Source organism: Gracilinanus agilis, chromosome 3 (genome assembly GCF_016433145.1).
Source record: "Gracilinanus agilis isolate LMUSP501 chromosome 3, AgileGrace, whole genome shotgun sequence".
Classification (NCBI taxonomy): Eukaryota; Metazoa; Chordata; class Mammalia; order Didelphimorphia; family Didelphidae; genus Gracilinanus; species Gracilinanus agilis.
In genome coordinates this window covers 410,622,478-410,643,079 of record NC_058132.1, presented here as the reverse complement: position 1 = coordinate 410,643,079, position 20,602 = coordinate 410,622,478, and the positions used below count along the sequence as shown (strand labels likewise).

The 20,602-nt window shown below is 38.7% G+C and overlaps 1 protein-coding gene across 6 annotated transcripts; it reads right to left on the bottom strand.

Annotated features, from left to right (window-relative positions):
- Positions 1-3,116: 3,116 nt before the first annotated feature.
- Positions 3,117-19,058, bottom strand: SMIM11 (small integral membrane protein 11). Of its 6 annotated transcripts, none has more exons than XM_044666864.1 (5): positions 19,016-19,034; positions 16,671-16,726; positions 12,359-12,477; positions 9,282-9,460; positions 3,117-3,386 (listed from the first exon to the last, which is right to left on the bottom strand). In XM_044666864.1, exons 3-4 carry the CDS (start codon positions 12,377-12,379, stop codon positions 9,296-9,298), a joined length of 186 nt encoding a protein of 61 aa, XP_044522799.1. In that variant the 5' UTR covers positions 12,380-12,477; positions 16,671-16,726; positions 19,016-19,034; the 3' UTR covers positions 3,117-3,386; positions 9,282-9,295. The 6 variants fall into 6 exon arrangements, with proteins under 6 accessions (XP_044522799.1, XP_044522800.1, XP_044522801.1 ...); XM_044666865.1 differs by lacking the exon at positions 19,016-19,034 and adding an exon at positions 18,453-18,479; XM_044666869.1 differs by lacking the exon at positions 3,117-3,386 and adding an exon at positions 4,569-5,301.
- Positions 19,059-20,602: the final 1,544 nt, after the last annotated feature.

Below are 20,602 nucleotides of genomic sequence, written 5' to 3'. Positions count from 1 at the left end.
CATAATACTGTGATATAGTGTAAACATAACTTTTATATGCTTTGGGAAACCAAAATATTCTTGGGATTCCCTCTATTGCAATATTTGCTTTATTGCATTGGTTTGGAACTGAACCAAAAATCTCTGCATGAACAATTCAAAGAAGCATGGGAAGACTTACATGAACTGATTTAAACAGAATCAGAAAAACAACATAATACAATGAAAATTATGTAAATAGAAAGGGTAACCAGAAAACATCCCTTAATGTCATGCAATGATACTGATCTGTGTTATTCCCAATGTGTCTCCCTTCTTCGCAGACATAAGGGGACCTACAGGTAGAGAATACTGCATACACTGTCAAGATTCAGCTGATGAGTAGATTCATTTTGCTTAGTATTTCCATGTGGGAATTCCTTCCCAGCATTTCTTGAGAAATTTATATATCTTTTCTGATATGGAGGGAAACCATTCAAGAAATAATGAAAGAGTACAAGAATTCTCTTGAGGGAATTAAATATTAACGATCAACATCACTGGCTCGAAGGAATTCACTGATATCAAATCAAAAACAAGAATGCGAAATGAAAACATTTATGTCAGAGTTTAAAGCCAATATTTCTGAGAACCAGTGACAGAAGCACATAGGAGAGAAATGATCATGATCTCATTTTGTTTTGCTCATAACTGTTGCCATGTCAAAAGTGTGTGTTTGAATCATGATTGCAAATAAACATTAGTAAATTCATATGTATGGTATACTTTATAAAAATCCTATCAGTCTTATTACAAGAAATAGCAAGTTTTGGAAGCAAAGTAAGTTCATAAATGAGCATTTTTGACATGTGAATCTTTACAGATTTGTAAGCTTGCTGGGAGAACTGAGTTAACCTTTCAATGCTATTCAAATACAATATAAAAATGTTTGCTGCCATTTCCCAGGTTTAGAATATATGCTATCAAATATAATTCCCTGTGAAAGTTACTATGTAAATTTTCTTATTTCTTAAATAATTTTTAAGATTTCCATAAATAATGAGTAAAGAATGTGAAAAATATTGGAAGTATATTAAGAAAAAGGAAATAAGTCAGTTGATTGCCAGATATGATATAATATTTTACTCATAATAATGTCATGTATTTATTATCATCAATACTCAACATTCATTATAGTATTTAACTTTTGTAACTTCAAGCATTCTTTTGATTTTATTAGGAACATGACTTTCACTTTCCCATTGGCAACTGTATAGCACATTCATGGCAGAGTTAAAAATGAGGCATGATAATGCTCAAGTTTATATCCACAAAAAAATGGGAAAGTATTAGAAGCCACTTCAGAATGCACTAAAGTCACCTCTCAAGTACATGATGGAGGAACTGAAAAACGGAAAAACAGTTAAGTTTGAGGGTAAATCAGATGGCGGTCACCCCTATCCTCTTTCTCCAGTGACCAAGCAACCAATTGGTGTCCTGCCTCCCCTGCTGTGGGGCTCCCAAGAATCCTGGCCTAGCAGCATGGTGAATTGTTCTGGTGTTGCCATGTCTGGGGGCACTGAAATGTTCTATCCAGCCTGTGACATTATTCCTAATCTGACGAATACAATGAATAGGATACAATACAATGAAACTTCGAAAGAGTTGCCTTGGGAAAAAACTGACAGATGAGCATTTCCTTTCCTTTGGCCCCCTCTTTAAAAATTTTGCCCATCACTGAGCTAGACTATGTGCTCAGTCCCTGGCTTTACTCTGGCAGGGCTCCAGAGGTCCCAGCCAGAGAGCCTAAAAGTCAATTAACAAGGGTTTTAGCCACGAGGGCTTCTTCCCAATCAAGGGAGCCTCTGGAGGCTAGTACCTCCAGGGAAGCTAAGAGAGTCAGCCTTTTTCAGTCACCACTTGTAGTTCTAAGGGAGAGATTTAAGAACAGTCTCACCAAGTCCAAGGTCCCAGTCAGAGCTCCTCCAGGTCCAGTTCCAGGTTGAAGAGAAGAGCAGAACACCTACCCGAGTTCTAGTTCCAGAAACTGAACAAAAACTGACTTACAGGAAGTTTTCACTCCCTTTTAAAGGCGCTTCTTTTGTGTCACTTCCTGTGCCTTCCTCTAGTTTACATGTCCAATCACAACAAATGCTTTGCTTAGGACTGCCCAGGGGGCAGTCAGTCAATTCTAATTTGTCACCCACTTTCGAACACATGGGTTGAAGACTTTCCCACTTGTGAATTAAGTGGTGGTGTTTAAATCTAAAAATGGGCAGGATAGGTTTAATCTCATTATCACACCTCTTGTCTCCTTTCCCCTGCATTTATGGATTATTTCATAGTTACTGTGTTAGGAAAAATGCATATAATCAGATTTAATATTTCACTGTAAAGAATTGTATGCAGAAATTTATATTTTTAGCAATCTCTAGAGAAATATTAGTTTTTGGTGGTCATGGGAACCTAATTATTTATTTCTCATAGGTTCAATTTATCAATGTAAGTGTTTTTTGTTTTTATACTATTTTCTAAGAATATGAAAGTTAAAGATTGACTTTTAAAAAATAACCTCTGAAACTTTTAGTATCACTTTATTCATAGAAAAATGATTCACTGTTTAGTTTTATGGCCACTTATATTATAATTTGAGGCTGCTGGTGATCCAGTAGAGAGTGTCAGGCCCAAAGTCAGGAAGAATTCTCTTCCGGATTTCAAATCTGATCTTAGATACTTAAACAGCTCTGTGACCCTGGGCAAGTCATTTAACCCTATCCGTCTCAGTTCCCCATTCATAAAATGAGCTGAAGAAATGGTAAATACCATTTTTCTCAAGAAAACCTCTAATGGGGTTGTGAAGAAATAGATACAACAGAAATGACTGAACAACAACAGGATTATTGTTTTAAAACATAAATAAAAGGTTATGAGAAACAAAGAATAATTTAGGATTTCAAGCATTCAGTAATTCCTGAGAATAACCAATTTCTCATTCCTGAGTGCTAAAGATTATGATCTCTTGGGAATTTGTAAACATTAGTTTTGTTAAGCTGCTCCCTTCCCCTTTTAAATTATTATAATGGATGACTTGGTAGAAGGGGAAAAAGGGAAGAATATATTCCCAAAGGAAAGTAATGTAAAAAGAAACTATATTGATACAATTTTTAAAAAAAGACTTTAATAAGGATATTGGGCTAAAAGAACCTGACAAGTTCTAAATCCCATGGCAATTTCTACATATTCAGAAGTTCACAGGCAACAAATTGACAACACCATTTTAATATGCAAATGAGACAATAATTCCTATTAAAACATATGCAAATTTACACACGGTTTTAAGTTAAAGTCACAGGTAAGGATGTATTCCCTTGATATACCAAACTCCTGGAATTGAAGTCTATCCAAACCACCAGATAAGTTTGCAAAATCTAGAAAGAAAAATTTTTTAAAAGGCTGGTCAATATTTAGAGAAATAATCACTACCATTTTTTATCTTTAATTTACATCTAAGATTTGGTCCCTTAAAACATCTAACAAACAGAAAAAATTTTAAGTATGTATATCTGTGGACAGATATGTCTTGCTCTCTTTACAAATTGTTTCCTCAAAAACAGCCTGTTTATTTAAAGTGGCATTCGTCAATCTTTGAAAAGCTGTAGGAAAAACACAAAATAACTAAAACTTGCCATTTTGAAGCTGGTGTTTTAACAATTCAAGTTTCTTTTTACTTTTCTTGTTCTTTAACTTCTGAGGTTTGTAGGAACTTATTACTAACTCTTAAGTTTCTATATTCACACCTACTAGTATTTCCTTTTTTTGGCTGAAGAGAGACTATAAAATAAAATTATATCTTGAACACAAGTACAGAGCATCTCTTCGACATTCTCTGACAATCTCTATGCCGTTCTATGACATAATATTTTACTTCAAGTTCTTTCAATTGGGTTTGTCACTAATGCAGTTAATATTTTTAGGCAGATTTTTTTGTCTATTAAAAAAATTCCTGATAGTGTTATCTTATTTCATTTTGAGAAGTGACAAAAAAAAAATCTTATTCAGAGATAATTAATATTAGGTGGCTGAGTAGAACACTTGTTTCATTTTTGTATCCTCAGTGTGAGGGCAGAGTAGAACACATTATTAAAAAACTGACCTGTGATGTCAATGGCATAGGAAACATCTGGTAAAGAAAATCATCCAGCAATGCAGATGAGCATATAATCTGCAATCTCAGAGAAGTACCTGGGGCAATGAAAGGTTAAGTGATTTTCCCAGGGACATACAGCCTGGATGTGGCAGAGGTGGGACTTATGCCCAGATTTTCTTTTTCTATTTTTTAATTTTTAAAAATTTATATTTAAATTTAATCTTTTTTAAATTTCAATTTTTTTCTATTAAAAAAAAAACAAACCCTCCTTTTGTCTTAGAATTTATACCAAGTATCAGTTCCAAGGTAGAAGAGTGGTAAGGACTAGGCAGGGTCAGACAGGTAAATCTCTAAGACCAGATTTGAATCTTTTTTTTTTTTTTAACCCTTACCTTCCATCTTGGAGTCAGTACTGTGTATTGGCTCCAAGGCAGAAGACTGGTAAGGGTAGGCAATGAGGGTTAAGTGACTTGCCCAGGGTCACACAGCTGGGCAGTGTCTGAGGCCATAGATTTGAATCTAACAACTGTTCTCTCCAGGCTGGCTTTTCTACCTACCTACCCCTACTCAGATTTTCCTGGCTCCAAATCAATTAGTCAAGAAGCATTTACTAATTGCTTAGCATATGCTAGGCCAGTGATGGGAACTTTTGGAACTTTTTAGGGACCCCACGCCATGCCCCACCCCCAAATGTGGCAGGGCAGTGGCTCCTGAGGATACTAGTATGTACAATTAGAGGATTACATCCTCATTCTCTTCCTGGAGGTGTCAGGGGTCCCAGTGCAATTTCTACATAGTGCATGTATCCGGTTAAAAGAAAAAGGGTCAGTGACCCAACCCTTATCAGAGGGCTGATACAGGTGGGTCTGGGGATGTTCAAAGTGAAAGGCTGCTCTAAGAACAGGGTGGATACAAATTTCCTGGAAGCCTAGGGCATTTGGTAGGCTTTTGAGGCACAGAGACCACTGGCTAGGGGCTGAGATTTTTTTCAGTCTGAGGGACCCCCTTTAGCTACTGCTAATTAAATTAGGGAATTATCTGCCCAGGTAGCTGGGTGTGCACATAAGTCCAAGTATTCTGCCCTTCCAGCTTTACAGGGGTGGGGGTGACTAGGACGGCTCCAGGGGGATCCTTCTATTGAGGCTTTAGCAGTTTGATCCATCCTTTAGGGCTGGGTGTGTGCTTTCTCCATCCACCTAGGAAGGATTAGGGAGGATCAGATAGCACATTCCCTTAAGGCGTGGTGAATGGGGCTCAGCCCTAGATTTGCTCAGGGGGTTATTTTAATTAGGGTCAGTAGCAATCACCTGAACTCTATCAATTCTTTGCTTACAAAAGCAGGACTGTGCAACATGGAAAATGGCAGGGTAGAATTCCTGCAAGATACAGGGTCAAGCCTCACCCAGAATTCCAGGAACTCCCAGAGAACTCTGGGTGAGGGAACAGTTTGAAAGGAGTTAGGCAGTTGATTCCTGGGGGTTGAAGTGAGCTGGTCACTTAGCTTTCGGTTCCCTCACCCAGAGTTCTCTAGGGAGGGGTCCCCTAGAATTCTGGGTGAGGCTTGACCCTGTATCTTGCAGGAATTCTACCTGCCTTTTTCCATGTGGCAGACGGTTACCTTTTCTATTCACCAGTCACACCCAAAAAAACTAAAAGGACTTTGTACCTTTTGCAGGGTGATAGGTAGGTAGAATCTGTCCCCACTCTGGGGGGAGTGGCTGCTTTCTGCCCCCCCACCTCCTGGGAGCCTGGGGATGGGGTGGGGGTGGGGCAGAGGGGAGAGGCAACAGGCAACAGTGGAGAGAGGTTAGAATGCTCTACCCCTGGCATTTGGGGGAAGGGCCAGCCTCCCAGCCAGCCAAGCCAGGGGCCTGCACATGCCCAAGAAAGGGCTCCATGTGCCATCTTTGGCACCCATGCCACAGGTTCACCACCATGTGCTAGGCACTCTGCTAGGTGATGATGATATGAAGAAAGGCAAACTCATAGTCACTATTCTCTCTCCTTTTTTTTTCCTTTTAAAGGGGAATGGAAGTTAAGTGACTTGCCTAGGGTCACACTGCTAGGAAGTGTCTGAGGTCATATTTGAACCCTGACCCTCCTGTCTCTGGGCCTGGGTCTCAACCCACTGAACTCTGATCTAAATTTGATCTCTGAGGGAAGGCAGAGTAGAGATTGAGGTGATGACACCAGGAAAGACCTCTCTGGAAGGTGAGATTTGAGTTTCCTCTTGAAAGAAGCCAGGGAAGGTAGGAATGAGACCAGAAGAGGAAGAGCATTCTAGGCTTGAGGGAAAGCCAATGCAAATGCCCCAAAACAGTGCTATGGGTCAAAATAGCAAGTAGGGAGTGCAGACAGATCACAGGGTCTAAGGAGGAAAGCAAAGCATAAAATGCCTAGAAAAGTAGAAAGGGGTATAAGATTAAAATTAATATCCAAATAACTCCAAGTATTATATCTTATAAGATTTATTAATAATCACTTGAAGCAGAAGAAATAAAAGGACAAAAGTAAAAGTCTGAGTAAAACCCGCTTTCCTAGCCATGATCAGGGGAAAAGAGCATAAGAGGGTGGAGCTACACAAAACTTATATCCTCCCTATGATAGCAAGTAAGATGAGAAGGAGCAGGGAAATTTGAATTATACAGGGGTCAGACTGTGAAGGGCTTTAAATATCAACTGGAGCATTTTATATTTCACCTTGGAAGTAACAAGGCAACAACAGAGTTTGCTAAGCAGGAGGAAGGCGACCTGGTCTGACTCATGTTTTAAGAATATCACTTTGGCAGATGCATGAAGGGTAGAGTGGAAAGGGGAAGAGGCTCATTAGTTTAGAGGAGAGCTGATGAGGACCTAGACATTAAGAAGTGAGTAGAGAAATTAGAGGGGCTAAGAAGGTAGAATGAAATTTGAACAATAGATTGGTGAGGTGCATGCAAGTGAGGGGTTGAGAACACTAAATCTGTGTGATTTGAAGAATACTGGTACTCTCAACCATAACAGAAAAGAGGTTTTTTGGAGAGAGAGGAGGAAGATGAGTTCAATTTTGGACACATTGAGTTTAAGATGTCTCTGGGACATCCAGGTAGAGATGTCCAAAATGCAGCTAGTGATACAGGACATGAACTAAAGAGAGAGAGATTAATTCTGGATATGTAAATCTGGATTTATCTGATATGATAACTAAATCCTTGGGAGCTGATGAGATCACTAAGTGATACAGTACAGAGGAAGAAGAGAAGAGACCCCAGGACAGAACTTTGGAGGATACACACAGTGAACAAATCACAGAGGAAGATCCAATAAAAGGAGGCTGAGAAGGAATTGTTGGATAAAAGAACCAGGAAAGAGCAATAAAACAAAACCTAGAGAAGAGACAGGGAGTCAAAGGCGGCAAAGAGGTCAGGAAGGATGAAGTTTGAGAAAAGGCTACTGGGTGTGACAATGAAAAGATCACCGGTAGCAGCAGACAGAACAGCTTCCTTTGAAGGATGAAGTTGGAAGCCTGATTGCAGAGTTTAGAAAAGAGTGAGAAGCTAAGAAATGGAGGCTCTTAGTGTTGCAGATAGTTTTCTCAAGGAGATTATCTAAGAATGGAAAGAAGAGTTAAAGGATAGTAGCTAATGATAGTAGGATCTTGTAAAGGTGGGGAGAGATATGGGCTTGTTTACAGATAGTAGGGAAAGAGCCAGCAGACAGGGAAATGGAAGATTAGAGACAGAGAGAGTGGGTATGATGGGGGGGGGGGAGGGGGAAGGGGACAGTCTGCTAGAGCAGATGGGATAGAGTGGGATCAAAGATGCATGAAGAAAGATTTGCCTGGTGTGAAAGGCTACCTCTTCACAGGAGGGAGGAGTGAAGGAGGAGTGATATGAGATGGGGAGAAGGGAAAGCTCTGCAAATCACTTCAATTTTTTTTAGTGAATTATAGGGCAAGATCCTCAGTTGAGAAGGAGAGAGGCTTAACAAGGGATGAAAAGGTTTGGAATGATCACTTTGGTGGGAAAAGTGAGATAGTAAATTGACTAGGGAGGTATAAAAGGATTGCCTTGCTATAGGACTCAGTTGAGATTCTGCAGCATTAAGTTGTAGTTGACCCAGTCAGCACAGTTCCAGATGTCCATGATTTCCCCCAGCTCTGTGGAACAGCCCATAAATAGGAATGAAGAAAGTAGATGGTGGGAGTAATCCAGAGTTGGGGTTTGGTGAGAATCAATTGGCAATATGAAAAAGAGGCAAGGGATTTGACTTTAGGTAAAACTAGATTTTAACTGATTCACCAAGAGATCAAGTTAGGAAAGGGAGGAAAAGTGTAGCTAGTGCAAAAGTGATAGCCTAGGAAAAAAACTGAAAAATGAAAGGACTGGATATGATAGTGGGATGGATAAAGAATAGAGATAGGGATCATAAGGCATGGGAAAGAGGAAATGAAAAAAAGATTATGATTAGATAAAACAATTTCAGAGATCATGAATATGGGGCTGAAACACTTGTGATTGACTCTAAATCAGGGACTTGCTCTTGTCTATAGTTGAGGTGGTTTGCAGGAGCAAATCATGGTAATTGAGTGGATTAAAAAACAAGTTATGGTAGTAGAGGGAATATCAATATGTATTTGAAGTTCCCTCATATGAAGTCAGGTGTTGTGATGAAGAGAAAGACTGTGAGACAAGTATTCAATACAATGAGGAAGAAAGACAACTTTCAACTGTCTATACCATAATAATATAATATTTATATCACAGTGCCCCCTATAATTTTAACATAGTAGGTGTTATTATTTATAAAATACTTGTCATAGCAGAACTCTGGAAGAACTTTAATAGAACATTATTCTCCGGCTTAGAAGAGAATTTAAAATGTATTTCTAGAGCTCATTACATGAAAATTGCAGCTTGAGTTCTTTTAATTTGAATAAGTCTAAAATGGTGGTACAAGGGATGTTTTGCTTCTAGAGAAGCCTATAAAATGTTACAATATTTTTCTCAGTATTTCCAGGATGTAGTCTAAAAACCCACTTTAGATTTGAAGAAACAAAAGCAGCTCCCCTAAAATCTTAAAGGCCTTGCCAAATCTTAGGTGGCAATTTAGCAGAGAGGTATTAGCAACTAACTTTCAAGGCTGGTGCAAATACATTTACTGGCTATATCTCATACAGCAGAAAAATCCAAAGTACCTTTGTGAGATCTGTCATTCATCCTTCTCAATTGTTTTTTTCTTCATGGCCTCCAATTTCTGTTTCCTTTGTGCTTCAAGTCTTTTCCTCTGCCACATTTTGCCTCCAGCAAATGCCAAGCAAAGAATTATGGATTTTGCGATCAAAATATAGAGCAGAAGTGGAAGGCTTTCCAAAGCCTAAGAAGATAGAAGGCATTTTTGAGGTGTTTTTAAAGTTATTTGGCATTTCTTTTGATAATTATGACTAGATGCTCAATACACAAATCATTAAGACAAGTAAGTCTATGTGAGGAATTGTACCTACCTAAGTTCATCCTTGCTGTCTGTCTCATATGACACCAATCTTCACATATACATAATTATTAATATGGCCAACTTGTTTTTATTCAAGTACTGACCATTCAACTTGTTATACATTTTTTTAAACCCTTACCTTCTGTCTTAGAATTAATACTGTATATTGGCTCCAAGGCAGAAGAGCAGTAAGGGCTAGGCAGTGGGGGTTAAGTGACTTGCCCAGGGTCACACAGCTAGGAAGTATCTGAGGCCAGATTTGAACATTAAATCTCTTGTCTCTATGGCCTGGCTCTTAGTCCACTGAACCACCCAGCTGCCCTCTATGTGACACATTCTTTAGGAGGCATCACAATATATGTGATGCTGCCAAGAAAAAACTTGGCACATACCAGGCCTAGAATCATGGTTCTGTCTCTTACTACTGAAATGCCCAGAATTTAACCAATGAATAAAGTGAGGCTATTTCTCCAAGTAAAGCATCACTTATTAATAGGGGAATGCAATCTCTTAAAAGATATGGCTCTGCAAGGAAAGTTGCTCCATGAGACCTGACACTGGAGGGACTGGTCTTCTTTTTTAAGACTGGCCTGTCAGTACAGCATTTGGACCTCCCCTGGCAGCCCTGATTGGTGGATATTCTAAAAGAAAAGGTGGACTCAGAGATCTCAAGTCCTCCCTCTTTACTTCATAACAGGGAAGGACTCCTCAAATGGATGGATACCTATGGCTTCCCCAAACTAGGGAAATGTGGCCTACTTTCCCTTCTCTTAGTATTTTAAGAAATGGAGTGTCGGGGCAGCTGGGTGGTGCAGTGGCTTGAGAGCCAGGCCCAGAGACAGGAGGTCTTGGGTTCAAATCTGACCTCAGCTACTTCCCAGCGGTGTGACCCTGGGCAAGTCACTTAACCCCCATTGCCTAGCCCTTACCATTCTTATGCCTTGGAACCAATACACAGTATTGATTCCAAGAAGGAAGGTAAGGGTTTTAAAAAAAAAAAAAGAAAGAGAGAGAGAAATGGAGTGTTGGCTAGTTTCTGAAACCCAGTTTCCACTAGCAATTTTTGGCTAGGAAAATATAAGTTGTCTCAATCATGTTTTTAGTGGCTCTTTCCCCTACTTTAGATCTGGCCACCCCAAATCTAGATGGCATGTTTAGCAAAGACAAAAAGGACACAATGCTCTTAAATGCCTTGGGGAGGGCAGATTCTGATTTATAGGGAGGCATCCACCCTACCTAGAAAAGGTCCCAGCCCAGTTAGATGCCTTGAGGCCAGGGAATAATTACATTAGCTAGAGAACAAAACCAATAGACCTTCAGAGGTGGGGGACTGAGAAAAAAGAGTGAATTCACACAGAAATATTGCTAATAAATAATATAATTCAACAACAATTTTCCTCACTACCTTTGTGATACTTGGACAAGTCATTTTCATTCCTCTGGACTCATGTATGATGACAGGAAGCAGTAGTGAACTATGTGAAACAATGAAAATCATGCTGGATTCTGAACTATGAATGGACATTTATCCCAGAGGAGAGCAGTTATGGCAGGGCATTTGACTTATTCTGCTTGGTCCTAAAGAGACAGAACTAGGAGCAAAGGGCAGAAGCTGGAGCTGTAGATTTTGGGCTGACCTAAGATAAAGCCTCCTAACAATTAGAGCTTATCAATAAGTGCTCAGAACTGAGGCCCTGGGAGACAGGATCACAGTGTTTCAAATAATCAGTTATAACTCCTTTATTTTAAAGGTAAGGAAACTGAGGCTCAGAGAAGTTATTTCTTCAGTTACACAGCTATTAAGGAAATAAATCAGGATTAGAATTCAGGTGGTCTTGACTATAAGCACCAGTAATTTTATCAACTAAGACAAGATCCCTCATTGTTTCCTGGGATGTTAGGTTCCCCATATCAAAGGGAATTCTTTTTTAGGTATGGGTAAGAATAAATCTATGAATTACTATTTAATTCTGAGATTCTGGGATTTCATTAAATATTAAACACTATGGGTTTTGTTGCAAGGAAATAGTGAATTGAAATATGACTATTCTCAAAACACAACTTTTTAAAAATAGGGAGGTCCTACCCTTATCTCATAATTTGAATTTCAATTATATTTCCTAAAAAAAACCCCAAAAAACCAAAAAACAAACTAATCTGGCAATACCATTTATATTCTTTTTTTTAATACCATTTACCTTTAATTTTTAAATGTTCACTAGATAAAAAGACTGATTCCAGGATAGTCATATTCTATAATAAACCTGATGTTTTAATATGACATCTCAATAGGCATCCAGAGAGGCTTAGCTTCTAGAGACATACCACTTCTATGTTTAAAGGTGATCTTTTCCAGATTATGGGGTACTCAGGGAAAAACATCTTTTTAAATGATCCCCTTATTACCACATAATTTGAGTTTTGTCTAATATATCTTGTTCTATATAGCAACTCATAGGTTAATCACTTTTCTTTAAAGGCCATTATCTTCAGAAGAATGTTTTCTCTTCCCACAAACTTTTTGCTTATTTTTTTAAACTGGTGATAATGGATACCAGTCAGTTGGTGTTCACGGTAATGACCAGTTACAAGCATTCCAAGGTCTTTCTAGTTGCCAACTCAAACTCCTGAGTCTGCACTAGGGTTAGGGTTATCTATCAGTCACTGGGCATTGAAAACTCTGCAGTTTCAATTTTCATTAGAATTTTTTGTGCTCTGCTAGCACAGATAGGATGGCTAATGCACAAATCCAAGTTTTTGAAAGGTCAAAATTCTTCCTACCTTCCAGGAGGGCTCCCACATGTTGGTTGGATCAGTTGTGAAACTGTTTCTGGCTAGAGATCACCAGGAGCGGAGAACAAAGGAAGCAGAAAAAGGAAAAGAAGGCAGAATCCACTTATCTGGAGAAAGAACAAGGGGCAGTAAATTTACCCACAATAACTGCAGTTACATAGCACCAAATAATTTGCCAAGTACTTGATATAATTTTCTCTGGAAGCCTCACAACTGCCACCTGGAAATATTCCAGGGATTATTAATCTCAATTTCCATATAAATTACTGAGGCTCAGAGAGGCTATGAAAATAGTTTACCAAGAGGCATCAAAGACTGATCATTAGGATTCTTCACCAGGAGCTCATTCTTTTCTAAACCCCAACCTTCATTCTTAGTATCAATTCTAAGACAGAAGACCAGCAAAGGTTAGGAAATCAGGGTTTGTGACTTGCCCAGGGTCACACAGCTAGGAAATATCTGAGGTCAAATTTGAATGCAGGACCTCCAAACTTCAGGCCTGGTGCTCTCTCCACTGTGCTACCCAGTTGCCCTGTTAATCAGGGGTTTTTAACCTGGAGCCTGTGAACTTTTTTTTTCTAATTTGATAAACATATTTCATTAAAATTGGCTTACTTTGTAATCTGATGTATTTTCTGCATTAAAAAATATGATTCCAAGAAGAGTTGGCTTCAAGGGGATAATGAAACAAAAACCTCTCTCCTAATACGCTATCCCAACAAGACACTGCCTTTCAATACAGTTTAAATCTCTCAATTTCCCAAAAGGAAATAACATGTTCTACATCACCTTTCAGGAGAAGCTTTTCTCTAGGAGAGCTTGGTCTAAGGAGCTGACTGACAGCAGCAAAACCAGTGATAGCATAGCCAGAAATGGTCAAGCTTTAAGTGAGTATCAGTTGTATAAGCTCCAGACAAGCTTTGGCCTTTCTGGAAGCAGACAGATTCTTGCTGCAGCTGTTCATGAAGAATGTGCTTTTCAGAGGTGAGGGGATTTCACTATAGTTTTGACTAAAAATTTATATGCTTTTGGATTCTGAAGTAGAAAAACTAGATGCTCATTAAAATTTGCCTCTCACTCCTCACCTCTTACCTCAGCCTGTTGGCTGATCTCCCAGCAAGGCTCAGATATCCTCTGGTAGGTTTGTTTTGATTTTAAGTAATGTCTAGAAGGAGCTGGCAAACCAATGAGAAGGATGCATACATATGCCCTGAGAAACCAAAACATATTTAGAGTTCTTCCTAAGACAGAAGGAAGGAGCAGGAGAGAGAAGGGTGAGAAGGATTATGGCACATCACCATCATCATAATCGAGAGACAGAATTTATTTAGAAAATCTGGATTTTAATCCTAGATCTGTTACTTGCTTTGTGATTTTAGATAAGTCAATTCACTTTGCTGGGCCCTAATTTCCTCAGCTATCTGAAGGGGGTGATTTGATAATATCTTGGGTTCCTTCCAGCTCTATGACCATTACTGATTGTAAGCCTCTTGTTTAACATTTTTTTTCAGTTTGGTACAGTTATATCCATACCCCAAAGGCATTCAAGTGCATAATAAATCCAACATGCTCCCAGATTTTCTTTTAAAATTTTTTCCAACCCAGTCAGATTCCAAGGGAATACAAATCAACATAAAAACCAAAATAAACAAGATCCCTCCCCTATTTTTATGCTATATACTGGTTCTTAAATCTAGATTTTTCTTTTCTTTTCTTCTTTTTTTAAATCCTTACCTTCTGTCTCAGGTTCACACAGCCAGGAAGTGTCTGAGGTCACATTTGAACCCAGGATCTCTGGGCCTGGGTTTCAATCCACTGAGCCATCCAGCTGCCCCCCTTAAACCTAGATTTCTATACAGACTGAATGGCTAACCTTTTTAATAATGTACATCTGGGTACATTCCGAGGTATTCAACTGCCAGTCTTGCCACTCAAAGGTGGTGTTCATCTTGTTCCAGAAATCAATACAACAATAATTATTGGTGACCTTGACTTTGAAGATGAATGAACATGGCACTTAAAAAAAAAAACAGCTTATTTTAAACCCCAGGACAAGGGTTCTTCAACTAGGATATAAGATCTTGGTTTTTTAAAAATTTAAGTAGGACAGTTTTCCTTTGTAATCCTATATACTCTATTTTATGCATTTAATAGTTAACTTCTAAAGTAAAAAAATTATTCTGAGAAGGAGTTCATAGGTTTCACCATATTGTCCAAGGGGCTTATGACACATAAAAATGTTTCCTTGGTGGGTAACAATATCTGACTCATTTCAAAAGCTGTAGCCCTGGTCAGAATAAAGGGAATGTTAGTGCTTAGGTTTGTTACTAGGGTCTCTATTTTTGTTGCTTGTTTGCAACTTGCAAACAAAAGAATAGCTTCGATTCAACACAGCAACCAGGAGTCACATAGATTATTCCAAATTACACAGAATACACACACACACACACACACACACACACACACACACACACACACAAAATCACTAACTTTGGAATACATCATATGATTCTTTTTTTGTAATATATTTGCCTTCCTAATTATTTTCTTAAAGCTAAAGTCAAAGTCATTTTATGTTCTGATTGTGGATGAGCTAGAATCAGATAAAAATTTTATTGCAAATAATCCTATGATCCTAATTCACAAATCTGATAATTCACCTAAGGAGTATGAAGAATGCAATGTATATAGGTTAAAGACAGAACAGAGGATTATGCCAATGTTACAAAGAATCACTAGCAAATTAATGAATTAAACTTTTTATCATTTGTTGTAAAAGTCAATAACCTATAATAAGTACAAAAGCAGAAAATTTTAAATGAGATGAGAACTCAAACCCCCCAAAACTATAAAACCCCTAAACTATAGAAACGATAATGCCTAAAACATAAACCCAGAACAGAATACACCTAAAATTAGAAGTACAGCCTCAAAGGAAAAAAAATGGTTTTATACAAGGTACCTTGTAGGAATGATGCTTATATAAAGGTAGAAAATTAGTTAAAGCTAACAATGTGGAGAGCTATAAGTACACAAAAAAAAATCATAATTTGGGTTTTCAAGGTTATAATTATCTTTAGAACAAGAGGTACAAAAGGCAAAGTTTCCATGTGACTTTTGCAAAGTCAGATAAGCTAATGGAAAAAATATTAAAAGCCTAACACAGTATACTCTTGTTGGTTACCTTGGGGGAAAATGTACTTAAATATCATGTTAAGAAAACTGAAGGTCTTTACTTTCACTCATAATCAGGCTTCATATTATTTCTCCATATATTGTTAATTTTTGATCTGTGCTAAAGGAAAATATCAATTTGTGCCTGGTACATGTTCTAAGCCATTTTTACAATTTTCATTGGTGTTTCACAGTTTTGTTACAACTTTGGATGGCAGAACAAAATTATTTATGGTATACAATAATAAGTATAGTATCTTTATTGATCTCAGGTGAACTAAGAACCTTTGGCCTTGCCATCTGTTCAGCCCCTTAACTATTAGGAATCTGTGGTACTTTCTATCCATCCTATATATGAATTTTCTTTTATGCATTGTCTCTTTCAAATAAAATATGTGCACCTTGAGGGTAAGTAGGTCTCTTTCTCTCTCTGTCTCTCTAGTTCTTAGCATAAGGCAAAACTCATAGTAAGTGCTTAATAAATGCTTTGTTCATTTATTCATTCAGTTCATTCATTCTCATTAAGGAGAGTAAGGAAACCTGTTGATATTCTTGGGGAATGAATCTAAGTAATAAGAAGAACATCATTCACCCTTTGAACCAAAATTGTTAGTTAAAGACTAAAATTAGGGAAGGTCATAGCCTGGCTATTATATGCCAAAGACAGGCACATATTCAGGGCTGGATATACGAGGGGAGATAAGTTTGAGATCTGGTTGGGGTGCAGGGTATAGGACTATAGTGAAAAAACAATTGCTATTGCATTTTATTTATATTTTTGATGTCAGAAAATTCTATTTTCCATAGCAAACAGGTTCTTCATACATGACACTCTCTCATATCTTTTCTTTTGCCCTGGCTATCTTCCATGTATTCCCTCCTCACTTTCAACTCATAAAATCTCATTTCCTTTAAAACGTTCCTCAAATACCACTCTCATGCCTTTCCTGACACTCTCAGTTATTAAAGTTCAATAGCAACAAGATCTTGTATTTATTTTGTATAAACTCATTTATGTATACTGTTTCCCTCTCAAATATAAACTCATTGACAGTAATTCCTATTTCCCTTGTGTCTGTGTCCCCAGTGCCTAGGAAAGTGCCTGGTATACATAAGAAGCACTTACATGTTGGCTGATTTAATGAGGTCCTTCAATGGTGTTTGTTGCTCTGAAGGCTCAGTCTTTGTTGAATAGGATTGGTGGGTGGGAGGGAGAAGTGAAAGGGAAGGAGAGGTTAAATCTTTCCAAGAGCAAAGAAATGTTTTGCCACAATTAAGCATACAGAACAGCGGTGGGAAACCTTTCAACATCAAAAATTTTAAAATATACTCCTTAGCTTTCTTTGGACTTTAGCTCATAATGATGTATGTCCCCGTATGCCCTTCAGAGATTCTGTTTCTTAAAAGCAAACTGACTTTTTTTTTCCTTTGCCTGCTTCAACCAAAAACCAAAGCTATCAACCAAGTAAATGAACACAGTACATTGTTCAAATGTGAGGCTTGTTCAATTCAAGAACCCTTCCTTTATGCCTATATGTTCCAGGCACTATGCTAGGTAGACCTTGAGGCTATAAAGACAAAAATGAAAGTCTCTGCCCTCAGCCAGCTAATACTCTACTAAGGAAAAACAATATCTGCTCACGGATAAGCATCTACAATATACTGAGTAAACAGAAATTATTTCAGGGACAAGGGAGATCATTAACAAATGAGAAATTCAAGAGAGATATCCTGGAAGATGTAATATTTTATTCTGTTCTTTGAAAGAAGTGAGGAGTTTCAAGAGTTGGGGTGAGAAGCTGTTCTAGGAATGGGGAATAACTGTTTCAAAGATAAAGAGGAAGGAGATAAAATTCCATGCACTAGAAATGGGGAGAAGGCTAGTTTTGCTGGACTGTAGAATTTGGGGAAGGGATTCTATTCTAACAAAGTAGGCTAGAGCTAGACTGAGGGGCTTTAAAAGCCAGACATCTTATTTATTATCTCAGTGGCCAAAAGAAGCCATGGAGGTTTCTTGAGCAGAGCACTGATATATTCAGACTCATTTCTTTCTTCTTTTTTTTAAACGTCTCCCTTTTGAACCAACCAAAACCAGGATATTTACACAATACTGAACTATTGAGCAACTGTCCATATTTGTCTCAAGTAGAGATTCTCAATAAGTATAGCAGCATGTATTCATCTTAGCCAAAGGACAACGTTTGGCATGACCTACTGTTATCAACACCCATGAGAATCCAGATGGCCACTTGAACTTATTCAAAGGTTGACCTTGGAAAGAAAGAGTTAGTTTGGTAGGCAGCTAGGAAGCACAGTGGATATCAAGCCTTGGAGTCAAAAGGACCTGGGTTCAAATTTGACCTCACACTTCTTAAATGTGTGATCCTGGGCAAGTCACTTAACCCCAATTGCCCAGCCCTTACCATTCTGCCTTAGAATTGATACCTAGGATTGATAAGAAGGTAAGGGTTTTAAAAAATGATTTAGTTTGGAAAGGACAGTTAAAGACCTAACCACTAGGGACTAAAAGACAAAAACACTAAGATTCCTCAAATCCTTAATAGTGGAGAAAAGAAACCTAGTGAAAAGCAACTAATAATCTGTAGACCTCAGTTCTGGTCTCAATTCTACCACTAATCTGTTGTGTGCCCTCTCTGGGGCTCTATTTGATCATCTGTAAAATGAGAGGTTTGTACTTGATTTTCTAAGCGTCCAGCTCAAATTCCCCTAAGTCCTGAGTTTCATCATCTCTTAGCTATCATAAAAACCTTCTAACCCATCTATTTCATTCCATTCTCCCTCCAGTTCAGTCCACTTTTCACACCGCTGCCGTGGAAAGGAATTATATACACATTGCGAGCGCTCAAACACACACTCCACAGACAGACACACCGACATACACACACACCTTACCACTACGACTATGGGAGCTCACTTCCCGACCAGGCTCCCTCTAATCTTTCCAGTTTTCTTACGCCTTACTCCGCCCCCCCTCCCCCCCAGGCTCTCGGAGATGCAGACCTCCTTACGTTCCTCCCACAGCACAGTCCAGCTCCCGAGTCCATGCATTTTCATTGGCTGGCCCCTGTGCTACTAGAATTCCAGGCTGCCTTCAAGTCCCAGCTCAAATTCCACCTTCTCTAGGAAGTCTTTCCTGTTCTCCCTGAATTTTAGTGCCTTCTATCTGCTGATTATTTCCAGTTTATCCTGTATATATCGTGTGTGTATATGGCTCTTTGCACGTTGCCTTCCCTTCCCACCTGCCACCCCCATTATAACGTGTGGGTCCTTGAGAGCAGAACCTGGTTTTGGCTTTGTCTCCCCACAGTTTTGCCTAACATATAGTAAGTACTTGAAAAATGCTAGCTGACTGATTGGCTGATTTCCTTGAAAACAAGACCATTCTGATAAAAATTGACCGCTTCCTCATACACCCCCAACCTAAACTTTCAGAATTGTCACAGTACATACCTCCCCGTAGCCATTTTCCAAGGCAAGTAAAGTGCAACCAAACTACAACTCCCAGAATTCTTGTGCCCTAAAACTACAACTCCCATGCCTGAGGCAGGGAGGCGGGGCACACTAAAGAAAAAATCTCTTGAGTACGTGGTGCTCCACCATCTAGATCTTAACTTCCTGTAATTTACCCTGTTGTCCTTTCTGTAGCCCTACTTGCAGTCTGTGGGGCCAGCTGCGATTTTGCTTGTTTATTTTCATGCTGAATTTAAACTCCAAAAAAGGAGCGGACATTTCCTTACCAAAAACAAAACCAAACAAAACCATATGATCTCTTATGTATAGCTCAATTTTCTTTCTAGGTTTATGCGTTAAACGTGTGGCTTTCGAAGCTTTCCTGCTTGTTTGTGCTTCTATTCCACTTTCCCTCACTACTTGTACGACCCTGGGCAAGTTATTTACCCTTTGGCTGACTTCGTTTCCTCGACTGTAAAATGACGACAACAATAGCGTCTACCTTGTGAGAGTTGTTGCAAGAGTCAGTAATATTTGCAGATCGCTTAGTACAGTGCCTTTATCTTTTGCCAACTCATGCCTGAGCTTGGGCCCCTCTTTGGGCGGGTTGTAATCTGAATGCTAGCTAGCTAGCTAAAAGGGTTACCATAGTTGCCAAGACTTTTTCTCCGTGCTTCTGGTCAGCTATGACCAAAGAATCCAGAACCACCAAATCTCTCCAATGCACGTGGTGGCTTCAAAACCTGAACATATTCATTTCAGGATTAATAGTTTATCAAGATCATGGAAAGAACAAACGCAGAAGAGACAGACAAAAACCAGTAAAGCTAACCTAGGGAATTGAGCTCATGGGCTTTACTCACCGTGTACTATCAACTACGCAGTTATTGTGTGGGATCAGTAGCTGCTAGGGTGAGCTGGTTTTCCCCTTACCACTCACCAGAAATTCCAGAACTACATGATGCCACCAGGTTCAAAGGATGAGAATAATCTAAGTTGTTCTCTCTTTGACTGACACAATACCCTACCCTCTAGCTACAGTTAAGAGCTGGAGAAACAATTAAAGGATGATATAAAATTTTCTTGTCAAACCAAAGTACCAGATCCCCTCAATGTTGAGTTCATGCCCTTGACCAGATGGAAACAGGTGGAAATACTAGGAAGGGTCCTGAGCTTGGCCCCTACTGAGGCTACTTTCTGTCACATTCTTTAGCTGTTCTCTCTGCCTCCACACCAGTATAAGATGGAAGCAGTAAGAGGTCTGTCATCCTCAAAGCATGCTGATGCTAGCTTTGCTAGAACACCAGTCAGCCAGAAGCAGATAGAAAAGCTCCAAATATATCCTGTACAAACCTCAATTACAATTAATAAGCAAAAGAATGAGTTTATATGAATGCAACTAATAAATGACATTGAATTAATACCTTAATTTCACAAAAGAACACAAAAATATCTATTAATTTAAACTAGAATTGTGAGTTCTATAAAAAAAGATATAATGTTTCAAGAAGAGACTGTAACTACATACACATCTTTATATCCTCCCAGCATCTTGAAAACAAAACAGAATCTTTCACTTCAAAATTT